Genomic DNA, 24,456 nt, shown 5'->3' on the forward strand with positions numbered 1-24,456 from the left:
TTTGTTTCCTTTTCCTTCCATACTTTGGTTGTCATTGCTTATGATTTCCACATAGTTTTTAAAATCCGATATTTTTAATATGATATTATTTATTACAACAACCGAATCTCGAAACGAAAGCATTTTTATAACCTTTTTTTTTAAGTCCGATTCGCGTGATTTCGTCGTTCATCTTTTTTTTTTCAGGAGTTACTGTCAAAGTTTTAACGATTTTTAATTATTTTTGCTTAATGTAATGATGATTTACAAAATTCAAAAAATGAAATAATTAGTGCATTTTTCCGTCACAAAAATGCAAAAATATCATCAAAAATACTAGAATAAAAAACATATTACATTTACAATTTTAAAGAAAAATTACATACAGTTTTTTTTTATACGAGTATTTTTTTTTCTTTTGTAAACACAGCGCACTTCTGTTACTTTAGTTAAATAATTATTATTAAAAGTTACTTGCAGAAAATTATTAGTGCTAGGGAAAGCCCTTAAAAACCTTGCCTCAGAGGAAACAATATGAATTTTATTGGAAAAACATTCTGATAAAATAAATGAAATATTAAAAAAAAATTCAGATGCCAAAATTTTTTTGATGCGATCACCAGTTTTTGAATTAATTTATGTCTAAAGAGAAGATTATTTATTGCTCCTTGTTATTTACTTCAGCAAGAATTATTTGCGGAATTTTTTTTAACAGTTTTCGCAGTTGCGAAGTGATCTGCAAAGAGCTGCAAGATAGGCCAGCAGAGCCTTTCACATAATATACCGCAAGAGAGGTTTAAAAACTAAGGTATTAAAACAATACTAAGTGGAAAAAGGTGGAGAGAAGCGAGCTCAAAGGAACTGCGTCAGAAGTTTCGGGGGTTAGCGAGCGATAATAGTCCTAATCGCATGGAATTTAATGCCAGTCCCCTAAAAAATCAAATCGTCATTATTTGGATATTTGCTTTTTAAAATAGAGTAATAACTCTTTTTTGAAGTTATACTTCTTATGAGACTTCCAACAAGGTTGCGTTAAACGTTTAACGCTACATTTTTATTGGCCGGGAAATCACGTGGTAGGATCCAGTTTTCCCACATTCAATTCCATATTGTTTTGGTTCTCACTAGCATAAAAATAATAAAAGTCATAAAAGTATTGTTTTTCTATAAATATTTTTTTAGTTTGATTGGATACACATATAATTTAATAGGGTAGTATTTTTTATTTTCAAATTTAGTGGACAACAATTGTAAAAAAGGAGTGGAAACAATCCCACGGACAATGCGACAGATTTAAGGTTATGTCAAGGTACGTCTCTTGTGAATATCAATTGATTGTTATGTTTTCTCTTTTGAAATTACATTATGACGCATTCACATACATTATTAATACAAATACATTTTCCATGGCGAGACGATGAGGCAACCACAAGCACTTCCACTGGTTCAAGAGGTCCACGAGGGAAAAATGCACTATATTACCGTTATTACAGAGCACGGAAGCGAGCGGAGCAGGAAAAAGAGTCGTTGAATAGAACTAGTGATCCTTCTACGACTGCTGATTCTTCTACAATTAACGTCGCAAGTTACGAAGTTTAACTTCTTCTGCGCGGAGGGACTCCACGCATTTTTTTTTACTTAGTTTGTGTATGAACTTCAAAAGTAATGTATATAAACATGAATTACCGAAATTAATGGTAGTTGACTTCCACTGGTGAACGTTGACAATCACATAGTCGCTTTGGTAGATGTCCGAAATATATACTAGGTCTAGGCAAGTGCCACTGCCCGGTATGTTTGCCCGTTACGCCCTTATATTCAAATTATATACAATTAGCACAAAATATTGGTTAGAAATACATATAAATATTTGAATCTACATGTGTACATAAAAATATTTAAATCTATATCCTGATTTTGTTCTAACGTAGACGGCACGTATTTTTCTATCTGATCCCTGATCTACTGCTATGATTCGACCTAAAAGTCAATTATTTATGGGCAGAAGTCTTTTTTGATTAAAACTATTTGCCAAACATAAATTCTTTTTTTCAGTAATCCATTTGAATCTGGTTAGTAAGGCATTTATATAATCAGGTTTCCATTTTTTTCATATAACCTCAGAAACCTAAGTTGCTTTTTTTCCAACAACCTAAAAGATTTTCTTTTACATCAAGTAAAAGTGGTTCAGTTATTGCTGTTACCAGCCGCGAATTGCCAAACCATACCATAGAAAGGGTTGGCGAAAATTTCTATTGGCGTTAAAGGAGCGCTCTCGCTAATCGCCAAATGTGCGCTTATGTTTTCGTTTTGTTTTCGGTATCGCGTAACATTCAACAAGCTAGATATGGATGCGACGTTTCTTAATATTAATGAAGCGGATCTTCCAAACAACAAACGTGTTCAAAAAACAAAAAAGATAAAAAAAATTATACATTATTACCTCCATACAGTGGCGTAGCTAGGTAACCAAGGGCCCTGGGGCAAATTAAAAAATGGGGCCCCACGCTATGTAAACTTATTAGGTTTTATCAAATAAAAATATGAAATATACCAATACTTTAAAAATGCTAAGCTACTTAAGCTCTTTTTTGTGCACTGCAGGGCAGGTAATAAAAATATTAAACAGTAACAACGTAAATTACAATTAATACTTGGTGTAGGTTTGGCTAATAAAACGAAATAGAGAAGATTCAAGGGTTTATTATATAAAGGTCGGGCCTACCAACTGACAAAAATAACAATTATGTTTACAATTTTTTCCTAGCTTTAGTTTTCGCAAAAGTATCAATGACTTCGTTTAAATCCAGGTTTGATGTGGTTTTGTTTTCAATTTTGCTATTAGCGATAAATGTCGGAGTAGAGTTTGGCCCATATTATTTCTTAAATAATTTTTTATTGTTTTTAATTTGCCAAGTGACCTTTCAGTGCTGCAGAAATTGTAAAGAATAACAACATTGCTGTAAATACTTCCGTTAGGTCGCATTCTAGCACTCCATATTTGCTCATTATTTCCTTACATAATTGGTGAACAGTCCGTGCTTGAGCTAGTTGAGGTAAAAGTAGGCGGTAAATATTAATAAATTGAAGTGAAAAACTAGGGCCTATTATATCTGAATATTTTCTTTAGAATTCGTCACACTTTTGTAATAAAGTTGCTTCATCAACATGTAATAAAAATGTTGGTGTTAGGAAATCGAATATATGACAGACTGCACTCATACCAATAAAACGTGTATCTAATTGAGATATTACTGTATCTAGTACATTATTGAAAATCTCAATTTTAAATATTTTTTCTCGGTTTGGAAATCGGTGATTAGCAGCTAATTCATCAAAATGTTTTTTAACTTTTCTTTGCCTTTTTTCTTGAAAATGGGTATCAATGCCATATTTTATTGCAGTTTCACTGGCTTTACACTTGAATAATTCGAAATCATTTCTATAAATTTGCAACTTTGCTTTGGTCTCTGCTAAAACTTTACTCGCCTCGCCCAAATTGATGTCGCATTTTTGTAAAGTTTTGGATGCATAATTGATGTCGTTCAATACACTGTGCATGAATTCGCAAAGCAACACGAACTCGAAATTTAGCATTTTTGTTTTAATACTCTTTGCTTCACTACGCTCATCTTTATTAGGACTCTTTAGAACTATTTCTGATAATGCTTTGATAATATCAAAATAACGAAGTTTTATTGCAGATATCGTATTGACCCTACTGGACCATCTAGTCGGATTTAGTTTTTTTAGAGTGGTGTCCGATTCGCCAGTGAATTTTGACAGTAGATCTCAACGTTTGATGCTGTTTCCGAAAAAGTTATACAAATCTTGCAACATTGCGAAAAATCTGTATTTCCACACAACTGCTAACGGCATGATTTATCACCAAATTTAAATTATGAGTGGCACAATGTACGTACTCTGCGTTAGGCTGGATATCCTTAATATGTTTTTGTACACCAGCCTTGCCCCACACATTTTTTTAAATCAATATTTTTGTCGATAAGTAATGTTGTCACTTGGTTGACTAAATCTACTGCGCCATGTTTGATGGCTGCATGAAAGCCTAGAATCACTTATTTTACTTCTATATCAATTGGCTGTCCATTTTCCGATCTGGTTATTACTGCATACCTCACAACAATGCTTAGCTGATCTACCTTCGATATGTCCTGTGTCGTATCCATTATGATGGCAAAAAACGGTGATGCTCTAATTTGTTCTAGTAGATGGGTTTCGAGTTTGGTCCCCAAGCAATTAGTCATTTCATTTTGAATTGTTGCACTCAGATATCTTGTAGATCCTAAAAACATAAAAAAACACAATTTCAAAAAAGTCCTGATATTAAACAGTTAATAATTATAAGCAAAATTAAACGATAAAGAGACTTAGAAATAATTATTATTACCTTTGGGCATATCCAAACCTTGCCGCAAAATGTGATCATATCGGGCGACAAGCTCTACAAAGGACAGAAAATTTCCGTGGTATCCTTTCTGACTTAAGTCTTCTTGATGTCCTCTCAAAGCCAAAGAACTCTTTGCTAGGGTAAGTATGATATCGAATAACCTTTGAAGAACCATTTTCCAAAGTGATGCTTCTTTGCGAATTTCATTTTCAAGTTCCTTGTTGATAGTATTAGTATCGTTTTTTTTTTCTCCAAAATTCATACACAGCACATGCTTCCGAATCGAATGGCCACTCGAACAACTGTGTTGTTTAATTCTTTCTGATAAATGGTTCCAATCTCGAATTCCCGTACACCAAACATTATTCCTTTGTGAAGCAAATAACCAACAGGGTTGACAATAGGCAGCGTCCAGTATTTTGGAATAACACAACCAAAATCGATTAACTGGCCCATATTTAGAACACGAAACGTAGTACGATTTTGAAAAACACCTACTGTTCTGGTTGATGTCTGTTGGAAAAGATCCTGAAGGCTGTAAAGGCAAGAATTTGACGTTTTTCGTTATCACTTAATATCTTGTTCGTAAAGTTTCCCAAGTCATAAGAAGATTTGTCGTACACATTTTCGAAAAATGTAGAGGTCTGTGGTTCCTCCAAACCCTCCGCTCTTATGTGTGTCATGCAAACATCATCCACGTTCACATGATTGGCGGCGGAGGTATCTCCAACTGCAATAATTGTCGAATCTTCTTTAGTAGGCTTCTCAACCAACACTGCAGTTACCACATTATTTGAGTCACATCAATAGAAATATTTTGGCGAGATGTACTTGCAGAAGGCTGACTAAAAACCTTGACAATTTTGGGCAATTTTGTTTACTATCTTCTCTTTCTTGGCGTTGTTTGCGTTTAAATGCACCACTGGGTTTCTTCTTTTTATCCATAATTTTAGTTTTCTAATTTATTTAAACAATACAATATTAGATTGTGCTCGAGTAGGTAGGTACTCACTGTTCACTGACGACGTTAAAAGTAAAATAAAAGGAAAGAGAAACACAATGATACGCTACAAGTGTCGTTGGGAAGGCGTGCTTGGCGCATTTTGTCATCCCGTCGGAGGAATGCGAGAGAGAGAAAGGTAGATGTATGTTTGATATAATTGGGAGAGGGTCTCCCTTGGTATTCTAAGAGCTGAAAGCTCTTACTGGAAAACAATGCCTATTTCTTTTGTTTTTAAATAAAGTTAAGTTTTATTGTTTTAAAAATCTGGTCTGTTTATTTATTGGAAAAGAAAGGCATTACAGAGACCATGAACGATCTCCTGCCCACGGAACTGAATTAATGTATCTACTGCAGGTGACTTGTATTTTTTCACGATATTTCGCGTTATACAATGAGCTGTAGCCAAAATCTATAGACTTGACACGATTTATTGACTTAACGGACATCAATATGAGTGGTAAAATCAAATAAAATTGAACCACTATATTGACCAGTACAAAAAAGTTTATTGACATTAGCTTACTTACTCCTGATACAGCATTAATTTTTTAACCGTTCTCGAAAAAAAAAATCTTAACTTTAACACATCGATGAATAATAAAACGCACATATCACTATCCGTCAAATTGACAACACTGCCTGCCAGCCTACAGAAAGAATTTAGGGGAATTCCCCAGGCATAACTTTCGATTTTCTTTCAACTGAGTTGTCATGATTAAAGTGGGGTTGCAACCTGTCATATTTATTTTGAAAATGGGAGAAATTTCCAAAAGTCCAGTTCGATCGAGATTTCCGGTAAGGATTCGAGGGCCCCCTGAGCTTGAGGGCCCTGGGGCACTGCCCCGTCTAGCCCCTAGGTAGCTACGCCACTGCCTCCATAACCAATTCTATATTTTCATAACTTTCATTAAATGTATTTCGAATAGTGAACTTCTTTTCCTACTCACCCAGTTACTAAAATTAATTATTTCACAATAACTTTTAATCCTTAACAATGAAATGGTTATTACAATAAAATTTGTTTACTTAAAAGATTTAAATTTTTTTTTTATTGTTTAGCACAGACTTTGTTTCCAATTCTATATTCATTAATTAAACTTAATGGTTCTGCTCGATAACTATTTACAATGTTTTTAAAATGTTATTTAATTTTCAGTCTTTATGAAATTCTTTAAATATTTTTCGACGTAGAGATTATTTAACAATAATGCGAAAAGCTGAAATTTATAAATGTATAATACTTATAAATGTTTTAAGAGAATTTTTAGCAATTATTTTGTACTAATTATTTTAGTTGAAATGTTCATTATACACAGTTTTATAATAATTATCGTAAAATTCATTGAACAATTGAGTACTACATTTTAAAATGCAAGTAGAATTTAATAATTATTTCATTTTATAATTGTAAAACGGTTGATAAGTAACTTCGTCATATGTATGTCATAAGTATTATACGAGAATATAATGCGATTGCTTTATAATGAAAGAACAACGCTTTATGTTTCAAACTTTCTGTGGAAAAGAAAAAAAAAATTTTTTTTTCTTCCTCTCATTGGTGTAAGCAATTAGAGAGTTTTTTTATCTAATGAATATTAAGTCAATATTGTTCCCTTTTAAATTAAAATGTATTTCGCTCCGAAAAAAAAATTACTTGAATTCAAAAGGAAGATAAAACAAAGGAAAATTACAGACATGTGAAAAAAGGGGAAAAAGAAAAATAATAATAAAAAAATAAACTGCTGGGGGATAAAAAATAATAATAAAAAAAATCCGAAAAAAAAGAATAAAATTTTTTTTTAAAAAATCCGGGAAAAAAAAGATATAATCTCTTCATCAGCCCACACGATTATATTCGCAATGAGCTACCGGACCGGAAATGGACCTCCTGGAAACTGTTTCTTGTCAAGAAACTCAACCGGTTTTCTTTCCAAAAGTGTCTACTGCTCAGAATGCTCATTCTTAGAGGGAATTATTAATTTTTGAGGACTAAATACTATATTTCGCCGATGAATGTCTTAATTATTTTCTATTTCATAAGAGAAGATAACAAAATTTGTAAAAGATAAACGTTCCCGAACAATTTTCAAGATGATAATTAGAAGTGAAATATTCTGTTTCTTTAGTATGTGTTAACGAAAAGATACTTTTAGAGTTAACTAAGAAATTACGGCAAACTAAATATAATTCTGCCCTTATTATATGATAATTGTTACTATTTCTATGTTATATTACCTAGTATATATAACGTGGCCAATACCTTTTTTCGAAGTTCCAATCATTTCTTATTTTTAATTTTCTTTCGATGAACTTTTAATTCAACAGTATTGAATTTCATTCCGAACGATGGTTCTTTATACTATACACAGATGGCAGCACATTTGAAAGAATTTGTTACAGGCATGTATCATAAAGTAAACAATTTATTTATAATAAGAAATGCGAAAAGGAATAATAGGAAAAGTAAATAGAATAAAAACGTTTTGAAAAATATTTATGAAATATGCATTTATTTCTTCTTTCACTCATTTCGAAATTTTTTATTCTCATTCTTCCATTAAAATATATAATATAAAAGCTGTGGATTATAATTTTTTAAGTATTTCATACGTGAAATGATTTTACAAATCACGAAAAAAAGTTTTACACAAATCTATAAATTAATTTCTTGAAAACATATGTATTTAACTATCAGAGAAAACAGTCACTTTAATAATGTAACAAATAAAACAAAGAAATAAGCAAAGTAGTAACTTTAGTCATACTATTACAAATTTAATTGAAAACTAATGAAATTTTCTGAAAATTAAGTTAATTTTTAAGAGACCAATAGGTAAACGTTAATTTTTTGTCCGATAAAATTTGATTTTTTTCTGGTAGGGTAAACTAACCACCCAAGTAGCACAGGGATATTGTAACAGCTTTGGTCTACATCAGTGATTCTCAACCTTTTTGGGGGGGCGGCACACTTTTAACGATTTCGAAATTTGACGGCACACAATGAAAAAAATTAGTTTAAAAGTTGTTTACTTAACTATAATACACTGTGTTAAATAGTTTGTGATAATAATTTTGAATGTGAAATAAAATAATATGTATTACAAAAGCACGTTTATAAGGGATCAATTATTTCTTTCGACTAATTTTTAGTTAGTTAGTAACAGTTATTTTTTTTTGTTGCTAGCTATTAATTGTTAGCTTGTTTTCTTTAAGTATTAACTGTTATTTTTTGCGATTTCTTGTTAACTAGTTTTTTTGCTGATTATTAATTGTTAGCTTATTTTTTTGTTAGTTATCCTTTCTTAATTTGTTTTTAGAACAATTAATTGCATAGCGTATTTTAATGATTAGCTTTTATTTCCGTTTGAAAGTTAATATTTAGCCTGCTTTCCTTTGTTAATTAATAATTTTAATAATCATTAAATTTTCTACTTATTTCAAAATTTTTTAAAATTGTCAAAGACAATTTAAACACTTCCTTCTTATTTTAACTTATTTTAAGATAGTCAGAGACAAGAGAATCGCTGACAAAGATGTTCACGCAGTTAAAGCGGGGAAAAATTATAATATATATATATATATATACACTTTTCTTTAATTTAAACTTTACTCGTAATAAAAAAAAAAAGCATTATAATTTTTATTGTATCATTTCTAATGTTTGGCGGCACATTTTAAGAATTTGGCGGCACACAAGAGTGCCGCGGCACAGTGGTTGAGAATCACTGGTCTACATCGACTGACATTGTCAATATTGGCGAAAACCGAAATTGTGTGTACGATATTGTACGATTCCCGTCGATTTCACATTAAAAAATCTGTTTGTAAAATTTTCATTTAAAACTTTATTGTGTTCTTAAATCAAAATTAATCATTTAAAAGACAAAAAATGACGTCAAATTTTTATAATTCCAAAAAATAAATTTAAAATATAAATTTAGAGATATCCGAACAACAACCGGACAATATTTGATATCAATATTGTAATCGTGTTTTTGTCACGACATCGATCGTTTTCACTAAATACTGAAATCTATGATATTCACCACTCGGAACCGTAACCGTAACCCGTTAAGATGCTGTTTATCATTTTCCGCTACACCTGCCGTCTATTTATCTTTTGTCTTCTTATATTTAAATCTAATTTCGTCTCATAAGATTTATATCTTAGCGCATAATGTAAGTGGAATTAAAATGATTTCGATTTAGCGAGCCCGAAAACTCAAACCAGCTAAGATGAAGGAGAATTAATGCACCTTGTTGAAGTGAGCGAATTCTCTGATCTTGGCAGGATGTTCTGTTTTTAATATATATAATTATACTAGCTGTACCCTGCGTGCGTTGCAACGCTTCCAGTTTAAATTTTAATTTTGTATTGAAGTGTGTAAATGTGATTTGCGATTATGATTTGAAATGCAAATTTTATTTAATGGTGGAAAAAACCAGTGATAGTCTCAGCAGTTAATTATCTAGGATATCATTAGTGCATTTTCAAACAGACATGTATGGTGATGCACTCGGACCATGAAACATATTTTGGATGATGATCTGAAATAAGGCTGGATCTATGGCGACATCAGGAATTTCTGCTGATATCTGATCAGTTTGGCATGGTGGGATTTTTTCAATAAGCCAAATCAAATTGTGTGCCTGTGGCAATCCTCTTTTTTGCCATTCAATAGAGTACATCCAAAACCGTGTCTCTCTAAAAACATGACGCTTCACAATGAAATCAAGTAAAAATTTTAATTTTTGTTTGAATACACGTGCTGTAATATCATGATGATCCGATGATGATTGCCCTGGTAACAAAAGCTCTTTAATTTCAACCCAAGCAGAATTGTATATAAATGCAATATATAAATCTGGGAGCCCATATGCGCGAACATATGTTATCGCATCCTGTGAGTATTCATACATGTGCCTTGAACTCCCTGCAAATGTAGTCGGCAATATAATCATTTTCCCCATATTATTAGGATTAACGTTACCATCATTAATTATTGCATCCCGTAAATGAATGTATTCTTCTGAATGTAATTTGGTTTGATTTAATTTAATATACAGTAGGCGTTCAGCTTCAATTTTCGCATACATATCGACAGTGTATTGATGAAATAATTGTCGACATTTTAAAATATGATTATCAGCGTTTTGGCAATCATTAATCTATATGCATAAAAACTCATTGCACTTGCTTTCTTATTGGTTTTCTCGCCTGTTTGCGAATTTTTCAATTTTATGTTAAAATAATATCCCTCCTATCCTCGCCAAAATAAAATAAGATATTGCAATGCATCATAGGATCGATACGTTTCTGAGAACTCTTTGAACGTCACCATTTCTGCGATGAAGAACTGTAACGCGGGAGGTAAATTCTTCGCCAACTATAACAATAGCCAATTCATCCAATGCGCCAACATTGGATGAAGTTGTTCCTTTGTGGTGGCCTAGAGGTGTTTTTTCAGCTCTAATAACAACTTTGTAAATATCGTATGGCATTTAGTCAAGGGCAATTCTGAACAGCCTAATTAACTGATTATGTTGATCGAAAAATTTTTGTAATGCGGTAACAATTTCTCTTTTAGTGCCATTGTTTACCTGACAACGTTGATTGACTTGATCATTTGTGTTATCCATGAATTAAATCTGTAGAAATTTATGATCTGCTCCAGGCAATAGAAGAAGTGATCCTGCACGATGATAAATTTGGCCTTGCACTTTGAACGTTGGCATGTAATTCTCGTTCACGATACGTGTAGCACCGAATGAAGTCATTTAGAAACACGAATTGTACCGGCATATATTCGCCAAAAAATGTTTCGATAGGTTTGTTTAACCTCATAAGAAGGTTGATAATGGCTCGGCAGGCGACGTAAAATCTTGTAGTTTCAGTGTGCCTCTAGAACAGCAAATTTCAGCTGTTTCATTTTTAAATTTGAGAGCATTACAAAACATACATAATTGATCTATTTCTCCTCCCTTGGGGGAAGACTAAGTTTGTTGTCGGATCATAGTGAAATGCACTGAGATTCAAATTAGAGTATTATCAGCGTCTGAATTGCGAAATGCGTTCTCGATCGGTTTTCATTCTTGCTTCCCGTTGCTTTGATGTTTCCGACGAACGGACTTGCGTAGTTGATTTGTCGACAGTCTTCTTTCCAGTTGCTCAGACGTTTCTAAGGAACGGGAAAAGCATTATGTTCTCGATTAGTTTCAAGTCTTTTTTTGCCGTTTCTCCGATGTTTATGAAACACGGGTAGTTCTCTTTTTGTGAGCTTGAGATGTCGATCGACTAAGAGCGATTTGCTTAGGTGGCATATTTTTGCAAATATTCCTTCTGACAAACAAAAAGAAATGTAAAAGTTGACAGTGGTCGCAAATTTACTAAACCGAAATGCCACATATATATTTTAAATAATAAAAAAAGCAATAAAAATGAGATGAATAAGAAATATGAAAATTATAGAATTTAAAACAAAAATCTATTTTTTAAATGAAAGAAATGAAATGGATGGATTCGAAAACTTTGCATAAATAAACAAACTAATAGTTTTCAAATGACAACTGTCACAGCAAGAGAAATCTTCGAAAACTATATTTAATTGTGCTAACCTAAAATTACATACTAAATATAAATATTTTTGAAAACGTGCAATTTGAATGAAATTTGCTTTTGTCATTATATTTATTAAACAGTTTTCACCATACTGAATCCGTGATACAACCAATAATTAAGAAATTTATTCTCGTTGATTTTATTTGCTTGTGCTCACCTGACATAAAGAAACGCGCGAATTAAAAATTAAAGTTTATGCAATTTACTTTTCCAAAAGAATAGAGTTAAAAGATAGAAAATATCACTCTTGTTACCTTCAAGATATTTGAAAATTGAATCGTTTATAGCAAAATTTAAAACAATGGCTAACTTTTAACCAATCAGAAAATTCCATTTCGATTTTCGCTGATAGCGCTGGAACGGCTTGTCGCGGAATGTTCTAATGTCAATAGAAACCTTCCTCGTGCTTTGAACTATCTGTATGCCAAGTTTAACTGATCGGATGGTTTAGGAGGAGTTTAGTGACATACACACGAACAGACGAAATATATATATATAAAGATATTGCAAAATTTACATTGATTTCCTCCTTTTTCATGTCCAGGCTGCTTAACTATTTAATTATATCACATTATTCAATTCTCATATTCACAAACAGTGGCGAAATTTTATAGTAGGTTTGGAGGTGTTAAGCCTTCTGACATGCTTATGTTTATATTTTTTCACACCTGCAACTTGTACGTTCGATGAAAAATATTTTATAATACTTAAACTAATTAAAAATTTAAGAGCTGAGCGAGCTAACAAATAGATCATATTTGCATATTTTTTAATTATTAATTTGCCATGGTAGATTGAAATGTTTTTTTTTCTTCGAAATTTTAAATTGAAGATTTAGTATGTCTACTAGATTGATTTAATATGTCTACTGAAGATTTAATAAGATCTCTAATATTGCTGCTAGTCAGAAGTTTTTTTCTCAACCGTACAAGTTTGCAGCTATATATATCTATGTATATATATATGTTTAATTATTATTATGTTTAATGTATTTAATTTATATATATATATATATATATATATATATATATATATATATATATATATATATATATATATATATATATATATATATATATATATATATATATATATATATATATATATATATATATATATATATATATATATATATATATATAATGTTTAAATTACAAAAAAAAAGAATTGAATCATGAAAATTTTATATGTCTACATCTTACTTACCGAACCGAATAGCTCGTTAATCAAGTAATGAATAATTTCGGACGGGGTTTTGATATGTGTATATATATTTGCTAGAATTACTCCAATTTCCTCTTTTTTTTTTAGTCCAAGTTTGTTAACTATTAAATTATATCACATTATTCAATTCTGATATTCCCAAAGATCTTGTTTACTTTTATTGGTTCTGTGCACTATAACAATTTGTCTGTTCCTCTCGGACTAAAAAAATGTCTAAAAGACTTGAAATATGACGAAAATTACCTTTATTTATTTTTTGACAGAAATTTACCAGTTATATTTTAATCATGCCTTTAAATAATAACTTTTTGACATGCTCAAATATACGCTGATAGTAGCGTAAATTGATGTATTTTCGTCAGTTATTGATGTTGATTTTAAATATCCCAATAAACAACCTGAAAAATTGGAATCTTGTATTTGGGTATTTACTTTCTAAGTCAATAATTGTGTTGAATTTTATCAGATATTGCTGCTGATTTCTCCATAGTTTTAAAATCTGATATTTTTTTTTACGATATTTTTATACAACAGTCTAATCTAGAAACGAAACACTGATTTAAGGCGACCGATTCGTGTGAATTTGTCGTCAATCTTTTTTTCTTTTGCCAAGTACTACTGCGTATTTAATGATTTGCAATGATTTTTATTGTGATGATTAGTTACAAAAGGTGAAGGAAATAATTTCTGTGTCCCCCCGCCTTCCAACAAAATACGAAAATGTTGCATGTAATGTTCTAATAAAAATTACACATTCAATTTAAAAAAGTTATATATAGTTTTTTAATTTTTTTAAAAAACACAGCGCTTTTGTTAATTTAAATTAGCAGCATACATGTTTATTATTATGAAAGGTATCTTGCAGAAAGATATTAGTGCTAGAGAGTTTTGTCGCAGATAGCTCGAAAAAATTCTGCCTCAAGGATTCAGAGTATAACAGCTTTGGTTATACCTATCATTTCAATTAATGTTATTATATTGCCTTTTTAAATTTATTGTTGTGATTTTGTCGGAGAAAATAGTAACTTCGGTAAGTCATGACAACTTCTTGGAATTATTGATGGAAAGTCAGGGATTTGAAAATCTTAAATGTCGCAGATACCCCGTACATAATGAAAAGCAATCCATAGCTGAATATGTCCCAACTTTGTAACATATTTTAACTTATGTGATTCTTAAGTCAAATATGACTGTGATAAGTGTTTTGATGTTCTCTCCGAGGTACTTCTCCGCACACAATTTATACTTCGAATTTGTGATAATTGGATTTGTAAACATACAATCTGATACTGCAATGTTTAATATATTTATGCAAAGGCAATTGCTTTGAAAGCTTTTCATATACAGAGTAAAGAACTAATGCAAGAACTCTTTTAGTGAAAAGTGACTGAAGTCATAAATAATATATTATAAATATGAAAAATTTAGATAATTCCTTCCTTCAGCAATCCCATGCCCGTTTTACTTGTATGGTCTTAATTGATGATAAAATATGAGATACATTTTGTAATGGTTATTAAAATATTATATATTTTTTCTTCTTCTTTCAGATATGTTATTTTGAAACCATCTGTAAAGGCTATCTATGCTCTTTTACTTCAGCACCATCTTGGAATTGGCGATGACGTATTGTAAGTTAGAATGAAAAGGGAAACAGTGTTTTGAAAGCCTCTCAGCTGTTACAAACGCCATCTTGGGTAATTTAATAGACATAGAATTTTAAAATTTGTAATAAGACTTTACTTTTTCATTATCTTGCACTAAAATGGATCAGTTATTCCTTAAATTAATTACCCTGGTCCTTCCTGTTTTATTTTGCTTAGTTTGTAAACTAAACTCTAATACTTTTACATTTTACAGCATTGTATGTTTCAAAGTTCAAAAGTTAGTCACTCTTAAAGTTTTGTAATGTTTTTCATGGCGTCTTTTCTCAACTACTAGCTATCAGGGTTTGTTGATTTAAATCATAATTTAAAACATGATTTAAATCAAATGATTTTTTTTTTAAAAAATCATTGATTTTGAAAGTTAAACGGTGTTTTAAATTGATACTTTATTGTTTTCTTTTCTTAGTTTTAAAATTTATTTTAAATAAATTGCTGCATTAATAAATTTTAGTTATTGAAATTACTTTCTTTCTTGGTGTGTGTTAAATTCGAACACATTTGAAATTACATTTATAAAAATCTTTTTGATTCTTGAGATTGATTGGATAGCATTAAATGTGTACAGATTAAAGTACACATTTAATGCTGTCTTAATATAGACTTGCATAGCTGTAGAAAGTAATTAATAAATCTGAATTTTTTCAACAAAAAAAATTCAAATAATGTTAATTAAAATTCTACCTTTTGAAAAAGCATGGAATTAAAATCTACATTATATTTTATTAGTGGAAAATGTATATTTCTAAAGCTTGAGGTTATATTAGAAGGAAATTACCCTAATATGTCAAAAATAGAAGGAAAAAAAGGGGGGCTGATGAATTCAGATGTTTTTTTCCTGATATAGTGTCATTCTTCCCTTTCAAAGTCTATTTGAGGCAGTAGAGTTATTAACTGGTAACTGGAATTTTTTTCTCATAATATGTTTATAGTATCTTTGACGTTATCAGATTTTCTATTAAGAAATTTTGTGGGAAAAAATTCCAATAAGTACATAGATTTTTTTAAAATTTTTTTTAGCTTAACTTATCTATTTTGATATAAGATTAAAAATGAATATTTTAATATAAAAATATATAGATTAAATATTTATTTATTTATTGATGAATGACTACATTTATAAACACAGTCTGTTGCATTTATTTTGTCATATTAAAAATCAAGAGAAAAAAATCTCACTTTTTAATTAAAGTTATGGTTTGCTAATTGAAACTTTGTTTTAATAGTTAAAGAACAGGGATCTGTGTCCAAGCCAAATTTATTACCACTTAGCGGTACCTTTACAAAATACTTCACTCTATCTGAATCAGCACTGTGGTAAGCACATGTTAGATGTGGAATTTGTATTGACTAGCCGGGTTCCAATCCCAGCCGATACTGGGATTGGAACCCGGATCACCTCATCGAAAGGTGACCAAATAATTTTTAAAAATTATTCAAAGAAAAAATTTTTTCCATCTATTATATTATTAAATATAATATTTTCCATATGTTATAAACTTACTCGTGAAGGGCCCCCATATAAAAAACAGGCCTAGTGCTCCTGAAAACATAAAAACTGCTCTGATTGTATACAAAAGAATTATCAACCTTGGGATTAGCATAAACGCTGCTAGTAGTACTTGCGTTATACTTATGTCTACTTTAGTTCATGTAATGTTTTCAATATAACTATTTGTCTTTTAATTTAAAAATATTAAAATTAACCACAGTTCATGTCTTTTTTTTTCAGCTGCTGCCTTCAGACTGTTTAAAGAAACTAGCAGACTAGAAAAAGCTGAAAAATTTGGTGAAGTTCTTGCCACCGTCAATGACCGGGAAGGCAGGAAGACTAAGTTTGCCTCTACTGACACAGTTTTGTTTTAGAAACAATTGGTTGTATTAAAGAATACAATAAATTATAGAAATTAGTATATTATTCTTTACTGCTTAATAAAAATTATATTTCATTTACACATTTGACGACCGTTCATGCCCTAATAGATATTTTGGCTACACTTTAATGGACAAAGGCTATAAGTAAATTAAATCGCAGCTTATTCTACCATGCTTACCCTTTTTTAAATCAGAAATCTGAGGAAGTGACTCCTGTTATTTTATTATGACAACATCAGTGTAAATATTGCTTTTTTTTTAATCTTTTTAATCAGATTTCTTAAAATCGAACATGATGCTGTGAAGATAAGGAATTTTGTTTTCCATACATACTATTTTAGTAAAATACAGATTATATAATACTAAAACGTCACAGCAAAAAAGTTTATAGTTTTAAATTAAACATATTGTAATTTTAATCTACATAGTAAAATATAGATGCTGTAAAAATTATTGCACAAATCACTTAAAATATTAAAATTATTTCACAGTATAAATGGCTGCTTGTACCCTGAAAAAGAGAAAAAATATCTTAACAAAACTATTTACTTTCTAGCTTATTTTCTAGAATAATAATAAAATATACCTGCCTACCCAAACTTATTAAATATTAATAACTAAGCTGCAGATTTTAAAATTCTATAAGTTTTGGTAATAACAAATAATTTAATTTTAAACAAGCTAGAACGGTTTTGTTATCAGCTTTTTCCAGGTTACAAGCAGGCATGAATATTTTCAAAAACTAGTTTTTATTTTCTCAAATAACGTAATTTTGGCGATAGTCGGCATTCCGCAGCATTCGTTTTTTGAATATCGTGTTGACGATGTCGGGCGGCATTGTACAACGTTTGTAAATGCAGAGAGATGTCGATCGACGTTTCCCAACGTTTTTACAATATCGAACAATATTGTTTTGCAATATTGAATATACGTTATAAAAGGGGTCCATTTTTATATAGTACAATATTTCGTTACGATATTGTACAATGTTCAAAGCTAAGTTTTTACGATATCGTTTTTGTGAATTGTGCTACTTGGGCAGTGAAGGAACACTTAAGCTTCGCTTGCCTTATAAAAATTATATTAATTTCAAAATTCGTAATTTTAGTTAAATGACAGTTTCAACATATTTGTTACTAATTGCAAATTATGTAAAAAAAATTGTAGAGAACTTACATAATATTATTTTAGAGTTTTGGAGGTTCAAATAACATTTAGTACGAAGACCAAGTGAAGGAACAGCTCTTACCAGTGAATGAACACCCAGTAAAGGAACACTTAATTTTGGTTATTTTTTAATGCTCTTTATGAATTTATAAGCCATACAAATATTTAAAAACAAGCCTATTCTTGAAATTATAACATATAAATACTTGGAAAATGTTAACCTTTTTTTGTAATCATGAATTGAAAATTACAGTGTCAGCATATTAACACATACTTTTCATTCACTGGGAAATCTATGCCCAGTAAAGAAACATGCCTGCTCCCACACTGGTTAGAAGTTTTTTTCGTATTGTTAACATACTTTTTGATGCGGAACATCACTAAAGGTACAAGAAAATTAAAGTTTATCTTTTATTTTCATTAACTTAGAAAAAAAACCCAGTAAAGGAACACTTGTTCCTTCACTAGTTTTTCATCGTTTGGTGATCCAGTGAATAAACACCCCCTTATCTCAGTACTTTATTATGTTATGATGCTTAAAAAAAGTGAAACGCAACTTCAATAACTATATTTTGAATTCTCTTTTTCACAGTGAGAAAAATAAAACTATAACATGCAATTAATTCCACTTCAAACCTATAAATACAAACACTCACCTTATAATTTTTTCAAAGAAACAAGGTGTTGCAGAGATAATAACAAATTCAAAACTTTTTCCAGATAAGTCTATTTGACCAGGTAATCCAAAACATTGCTAGATGACTTCCTATTGTTTGGCAGTAAGCTATTGTTACCAATAAATCTCATGAAAAACTTTCAAATTCTTATTCTTAATCAATATATATGAAATGTTCCTTCACTGGTTGGTTTATCCTAGTTAGTTTCGATTTAAAAACTAGTATAATAAGTAATCTATCTACATGCAGTACTCTGGCACGAAATTTTGTATCTTAATTCATTAAAATATGATCATTATTTTAAAAGTTAACCTTTTTAAAAAATATTTAAGACAAATATTGAAACGTGTTAAAGGATATATCAGACATATTTATTATGAAAAAATGGTCTATGAATTATACATAATAAATATGACTGTTTTTAATTGAAAAAATTATATGTATAATAAATGAAAGAATATTTCAAAGCATTCACAATTCATATTTTCTTACTCTAATGAAAACAATAAACCTTATAAAAAGAAAACAATACATAGTCAAAAATATTATCTTAAAATCACAAGCTCATTTCGTAAACTTATAATGTTATAAACTCATTCAGTTTCGTTTTACTCATGTTAATGTTGTCACTTCTCCTCTCTATATTCAGCTAGCACACCACCAGGAAATTAGAGCGTTTCCGGATGGCATTCAATTGTGACAGTGGACGCGAATGGGTTAATGCCAGAATACACCTTTCATTTGAATTGAGTCTTAAAATTGGATTACTACAGTTAAAATCAAAATTATACCAAAACGGGAGTTCTCCGACTTTCTTTTATAAGCACGAAAGAAAGTTGAGATTTGCTTATTTTTGTTGTCAAGAGAGATGTCCAAAATATCGTTCGGTAATATTTTAATGGGTCCCGACCAGCATTTTGTAATGTAATTTAAAAATATCGGGAAAAAAGACCTTTTTTTTACCAATATTTCTCATTTAGATTGTTTAAAATTTGGGTAGATATTACAAAAAAAAAAGAAAAAGAAAGACAAGATTACGGATTTAAAGCAACGTTATATAGGTTTTTGTTAATAAAAAAAATTGTTTCGTACAAAATAAAGAATGGAAGATAGTAGCATTCAAGTAAAAGAAAAGACAAAGTATTAAAATCATGTAAATAAAAAGAAATATTATCATGCTTTTAGTTGAGCGACATGGCTGCACATGAACATTTAGATATGTATAAAATAAACACGTTCATTAAGTCCTAAAGAGTAATGTATGTATCCGCGATCTGGTGAATGTTGTATTAAATTATGATTCAGGCATTACACCAGTAGAAAATAACTGAGCTATAAAAACTGGTTTTTTGTCCAGAATGGTCTTTAATGTTTTTAACGATTGTTCGGTGCCTCTTGCACTCACAAGAACTTTCTTCGTCTGTAAAATTTCCCTCAATTCCACGTTATCCGCGGAAGAATACTTCATCAAAGTTTCCTCAGCCAATTTCAGTGATTTTTCGTCGATTGGAGATCGCTTAAATACCTTGTTGTTTATATATAATGGTTTCATGTCCATCTTTTCATGCGCCATGCCAGACTCAAAGTACAAATTTTCGAATTCCCCCAAAACGGCAAATCTGTGATAGGTCACAACAGCTCGTTTGGAAAGAGTTTTATATTTATATACTTTGAAAGGTACGATTTGAAGTACCTCATACTGATTATAAAACCTTAACTTGACACAGAACCTCCAAAATTCAATGCATAAGGAAGCGGGGGAATACAGTTTTCCCTTTGGTATGTCACATCGTTTACCTTTTTTAATTATATATTGCGAAACTTCAGCAACATGAAGGAAAAGTTTTGTAAAACTACTCTTGAACATGAGTCCTTCCACTCTTCGACCAGGTATTTCAATTATTTCCTCGTCTTCAGCCCATGATACCAACACGCGTAAAGCGCACTCGACAATGTTGGGATCACCACAAAGATAATTATAATGATTCCATTCATTCGATTCCAAGAAACTAGGTAACCATCGTTTAGAATCCACGGACTTAATTTGCTGGTCCATTTTCGCAACAATTGGAGAAAACAATGACTCTTGGGTAGGCACCTTTTTAACTTTAATGTTTGCCAAGTAGTCTGATACCGTCCACGGGAAACTCAGGATTTTTCTATCACCATCACGATATGTTACAACATACCAAGCTGAAGCTTTGTGTAACATACCAAGGTAAGCTTCGTTGATGTTACTATACTCCTTGAATTCTTCTAAAAATTCTTCTCGCATACTTTTAGCTAGTCTCTTGATGCATCGCACAACAATTTTTTCAATATCTGCTTTGTCTTTTCTCTCCTGGAATCGGCAATGCAGGTTTGTGAAGGCACCAGAAAATACTTCTGCTTCGTGTTGTATTCCGTAGTTTCTTAGTACAGTTTTGAGTAACGTGTTGAACTTGTTCCTTGACTTGACAGCATCTTCTCTGTAGGTTTCCCATCCGGGAAATATTAAATCTTGGTCTACCTATTCAACAAAATAATGAATAAATTAACAGGAAGTACAACACTGGTTGAGATTTATTTAGTAATGAATACAAAATAAATTATAAATGTGGTAAATAACTCCCAAATCCATAAGAATTTCTTTTTTGTTTAACACATTTTCATTGAAAAGAAAAGCAAAATTGTTAAAAAAAATTATAGGATGTGTTTAAAAAAAAAACACAACTAACGTATTATGTACAATTACCTACTAAGTGCCCATGATTTGCAGCTCACGCAATAATAAGGTAAGTTTTTGGAAAAGGGGAAGAAATGGTATAATTTGAAGCACAGTTGAACTTTTATTTTTTTAACTGTAAAATTGCAACTTTTAAAGCATATACACTGAGTGTCTAAACTATTATGACCACCTGATAGTTTTATGCAAAATGAGCTATTGCATCACTTTGTTGCCGCTGGAGAGCGAGATAGCTACGAAAAGGGAATGTAAGGCAAGTGAACTATCAATTGCACTGTGTTACGCGCGGAGATATGGGCTAAAAAAGTGACTTAACTTAGCTTGAACGCAGGATGATTGTAGGCGCTCGAAGCGTCGGAACAAATTTACCTTATTTCAATTAAAAAGAGTGAGGTATTTATTGAGGTGTATGAAGTCATTTATTTATAAAGCTTATTTTGAGGTTGTTTTAAATTCACTTCATATTAACCAGACTGATGTGGTGATTTCTAAAGTATAACAGCTTGTTTTTCTTTCACTTGTTACAAAAGAGGTATTTATGAGGTATAAAAAAAAAGTTACTTCTTAGTTGGTTTCATTGCGTCAACCGAGATAGACCAATGCGCAGTATATAATAAACATATTAATTATTAATCCGCAATTTATTCTTTTTGTTGTCATTTATCAAAAATCCGATCAACATTATTTCTACGAGCTCGTAATACGAACCACGCAAATCCGCAAACACAAATTAAAGACAAAATATAAATAGCTTTATTGATTATTTCGAAGTAATATTTAACTTTAAATATTGACTATCTAACTTATGTTGTAGACAATTTTAATCTCTCTCTCGAGATCATTATTTTATATTCCTGAATTTGGATTAATGTCGAAAGACGAGAAATTAGACGTTACCAGATATAATATCTAAATTTACATTTATATTGAAAATTTTAAAAATATAACAAATTTAATTCAGGAGATATGAAAAAAGTTGCCTACTTGATAACAAAATGTCATCGTTCATATTGATAAATTTACTGTCATATTGAAATATATTTCCTAATATTTTAAAACTAATAAATTATGATCTTATTTAATCCTTTTCTCAGTAAATAAAAATCATAAATATAATTCTGTAATTTTTTAATTCGATAACCTTAACTTCAGTTCAGAAAAATCTATTTTTAGAGATTCTCTCTACATCTGCCTAATACATTAGCACATAATTCGAAAACTGTTTAATGGTTGCTTATGTTTTGGATTCATTATTATTTCTCACGCTTTTTTTCCGATAAAATATTTGAATGCGTAAGTCTACTAAGATAAAGAACCTTGGCAATTAATAGCCCATACAATTAATTCCTTAACTTCTCTTGGTAAAAACTATTCTTACGAATACATGTCACTTGCATTTTTGATTTCTTGGTGGACGGTGTTCTACGGGGCTGCAAGCCCTGACCTCAGGGCCATTTTAAAAATCTGCTATTCATATGTATGTAATTCAAAAGTATATTAAAAATGAAGATTACTTTTCGTTTTGATAGAGCTCCATATTTGCAAAAATAAAAGAGTTTTATTTATCATAAATGATTCTTGCTTAAAGCCATTTATGACTTTTAATACATAATTGTTTGTATATATCACTCTAGAATAAACTTAATCAACATCTTCAATAAAATGAAACTACCTTGATAATATCATACTTTCTGTTTACCTTAGTTAATTTTTTTTTCAAATACAGATGATTACTTGTCAAATCTACGTAATCGCTCATTTCATTATATGATTAACAAAATGTTTTTTGTTTTTGCGGAAAATGTTGACTTCTGAGAAAATAAAAAATAAATGATGTATAAGAATTGAGTTATTGAGCGAGAAGCGAGAATTCTATTTTTTAAAAAACGAAACTGGTGTACAAATGCTTACCTGTACATCGCGGTACGTAATGCTAGCATATTCATTCTCGGACTCGAAGTCTTTAACCACACGAAACATTTTTCCGAGTGCTTTCTTTGATTTGTACGTCTCTTTGTAGTACTTCTCCATAAAATCAGGAAAAACGTTTGGACGTTCTTCTTGATCTAAATTTTTACTCACACCAGTCTTGGCAAAATCGACAGCATATGAATTTTTTTTAGCTATATCGATGCAAATTTCGGAGAAAATATTAGTTTGGTCAGCATGAGCAAGGTGTGCATGACCAATTGTTCCAACTTGATCATTTTTTATGTAATTGATTAAACATTCAATCATGTCATCCACCTGCAAAAAATCATTCGATAGAAACACTAATCTAAATTATACAAAATAAATACATTTTTTAAAAAAATAATGCTCATGTGGATTGTTAAAAAACACATGAATTTTTTTCTGCGTCGGCAACAAAGAACTGAAAAATGAAATATTATTACGTGAGTGAGCAGTTAAAATATGAACGTTTAAGCATACGTGTTTACAAATTTCTGAATTAATATTCCTTTCTTGCGTGGGTAACGAAAAGCCGAAACCCTAGTGCGTCATACGTGTTTTGAACGTGTACCATTCCCTGGTGCTTCATACGTGTTCTGAATTAATTTCTCACGTTGGTAACGAAAAGCCGAAACAAACTGAAAAGTTGGGCAGAAATGAAAAGGTGAATGCGGACAATTCATGGAAACAAACAGACTGTAACAAATATGAACGATTGAGCACACGTGTTCTGAATTAGTGTTCTGAACGTGTACCATTCTCTAGTGTTTCATACGTGTTCTGAATTAATTTCTCAAGTTGGTAACGAAAAGCCGAAACAAACTGAAAAGTTGGGCAGAAATGAAAAGGTGAATGCAGACAATTTATAGAAACAAACAGACTGTTACAAATATGAACGATTGAGCATACGTGTTCTGAATTAGTGTTCTGAACATGTACCATTCCCTAGTGTGTCATTCTGGCTCTTGTGCCATTAAACCTTAACCAACCAACCAACCCTAGTGTGTCATACGTGTTCTGAATTAGTGTTCTGAACGTGTACCATTCCCTTAGTGTTTCATACGTGTTCTGAATTAATTTCTCACGTTGGTAACGAAAAGCCAAAACAAACTGAAAAGTTGGGCAGAAATGAAAAGGTGAATGTGGACAATTCATAGAA

General features: G+C 30.7%; 1 protein-coding gene and 1 long non-coding RNA gene across 2 annotated transcripts in view; one reads left to right on the plus strand and one right to left on the minus strand.

Annotated features, from left to right (window-relative positions):
• The first annotated feature begins 1,195 nt into the window (after positions 1-1,195).
• Positions 1,196-16,800, plus strand: LOC147816420 (uncharacterized). Its single transcript, XR_015433529.1, has 3 exons — positions 1,196-1,288; positions 14,787-14,933; positions 16,633-16,800. It is a non-coding gene; the product is annotated as an uncharacterized LOC147816420 (long non-coding RNA).
• Positions 16,801-18,968: 2,168 nt separating this feature from the next.
• Positions 18,969-24,456, minus strand: part of LOC107441293 (uncharacterized) — a 52,079-nt gene continuing 46,591 nt past the window's right edge. Inside the window, exons 8-9 of the mRNA XM_087162560.1 lie at positions 23,256-23,591; positions 18,969-21,128 (exon numbers count right to left, since the gene is read on the minus strand). Of these exons, the coding sequence (XP_087018686.1) occupies positions 19,914-21,128; positions 23,256-23,591 (1,551 nt within the window). The 3' untranslated portion in view covers positions 18,969-19,913. The remainder of the gene's footprint in view (positions 21,129-23,255; positions 23,592-24,456) is intronic.

The sequence above is a fragment of the Parasteatoda tepidariorum genome, chromosome 1, assembly GCF_982258835.1.
Source record: "Parasteatoda tepidariorum strain Cologne lab strain chromosome 1, Ptep-v5.0, whole genome shotgun sequence".
Lineage (NCBI taxonomy): Eukaryota > Metazoa > Arthropoda > Arachnida > Araneae > Theridiidae > Parasteatoda > Parasteatoda tepidariorum.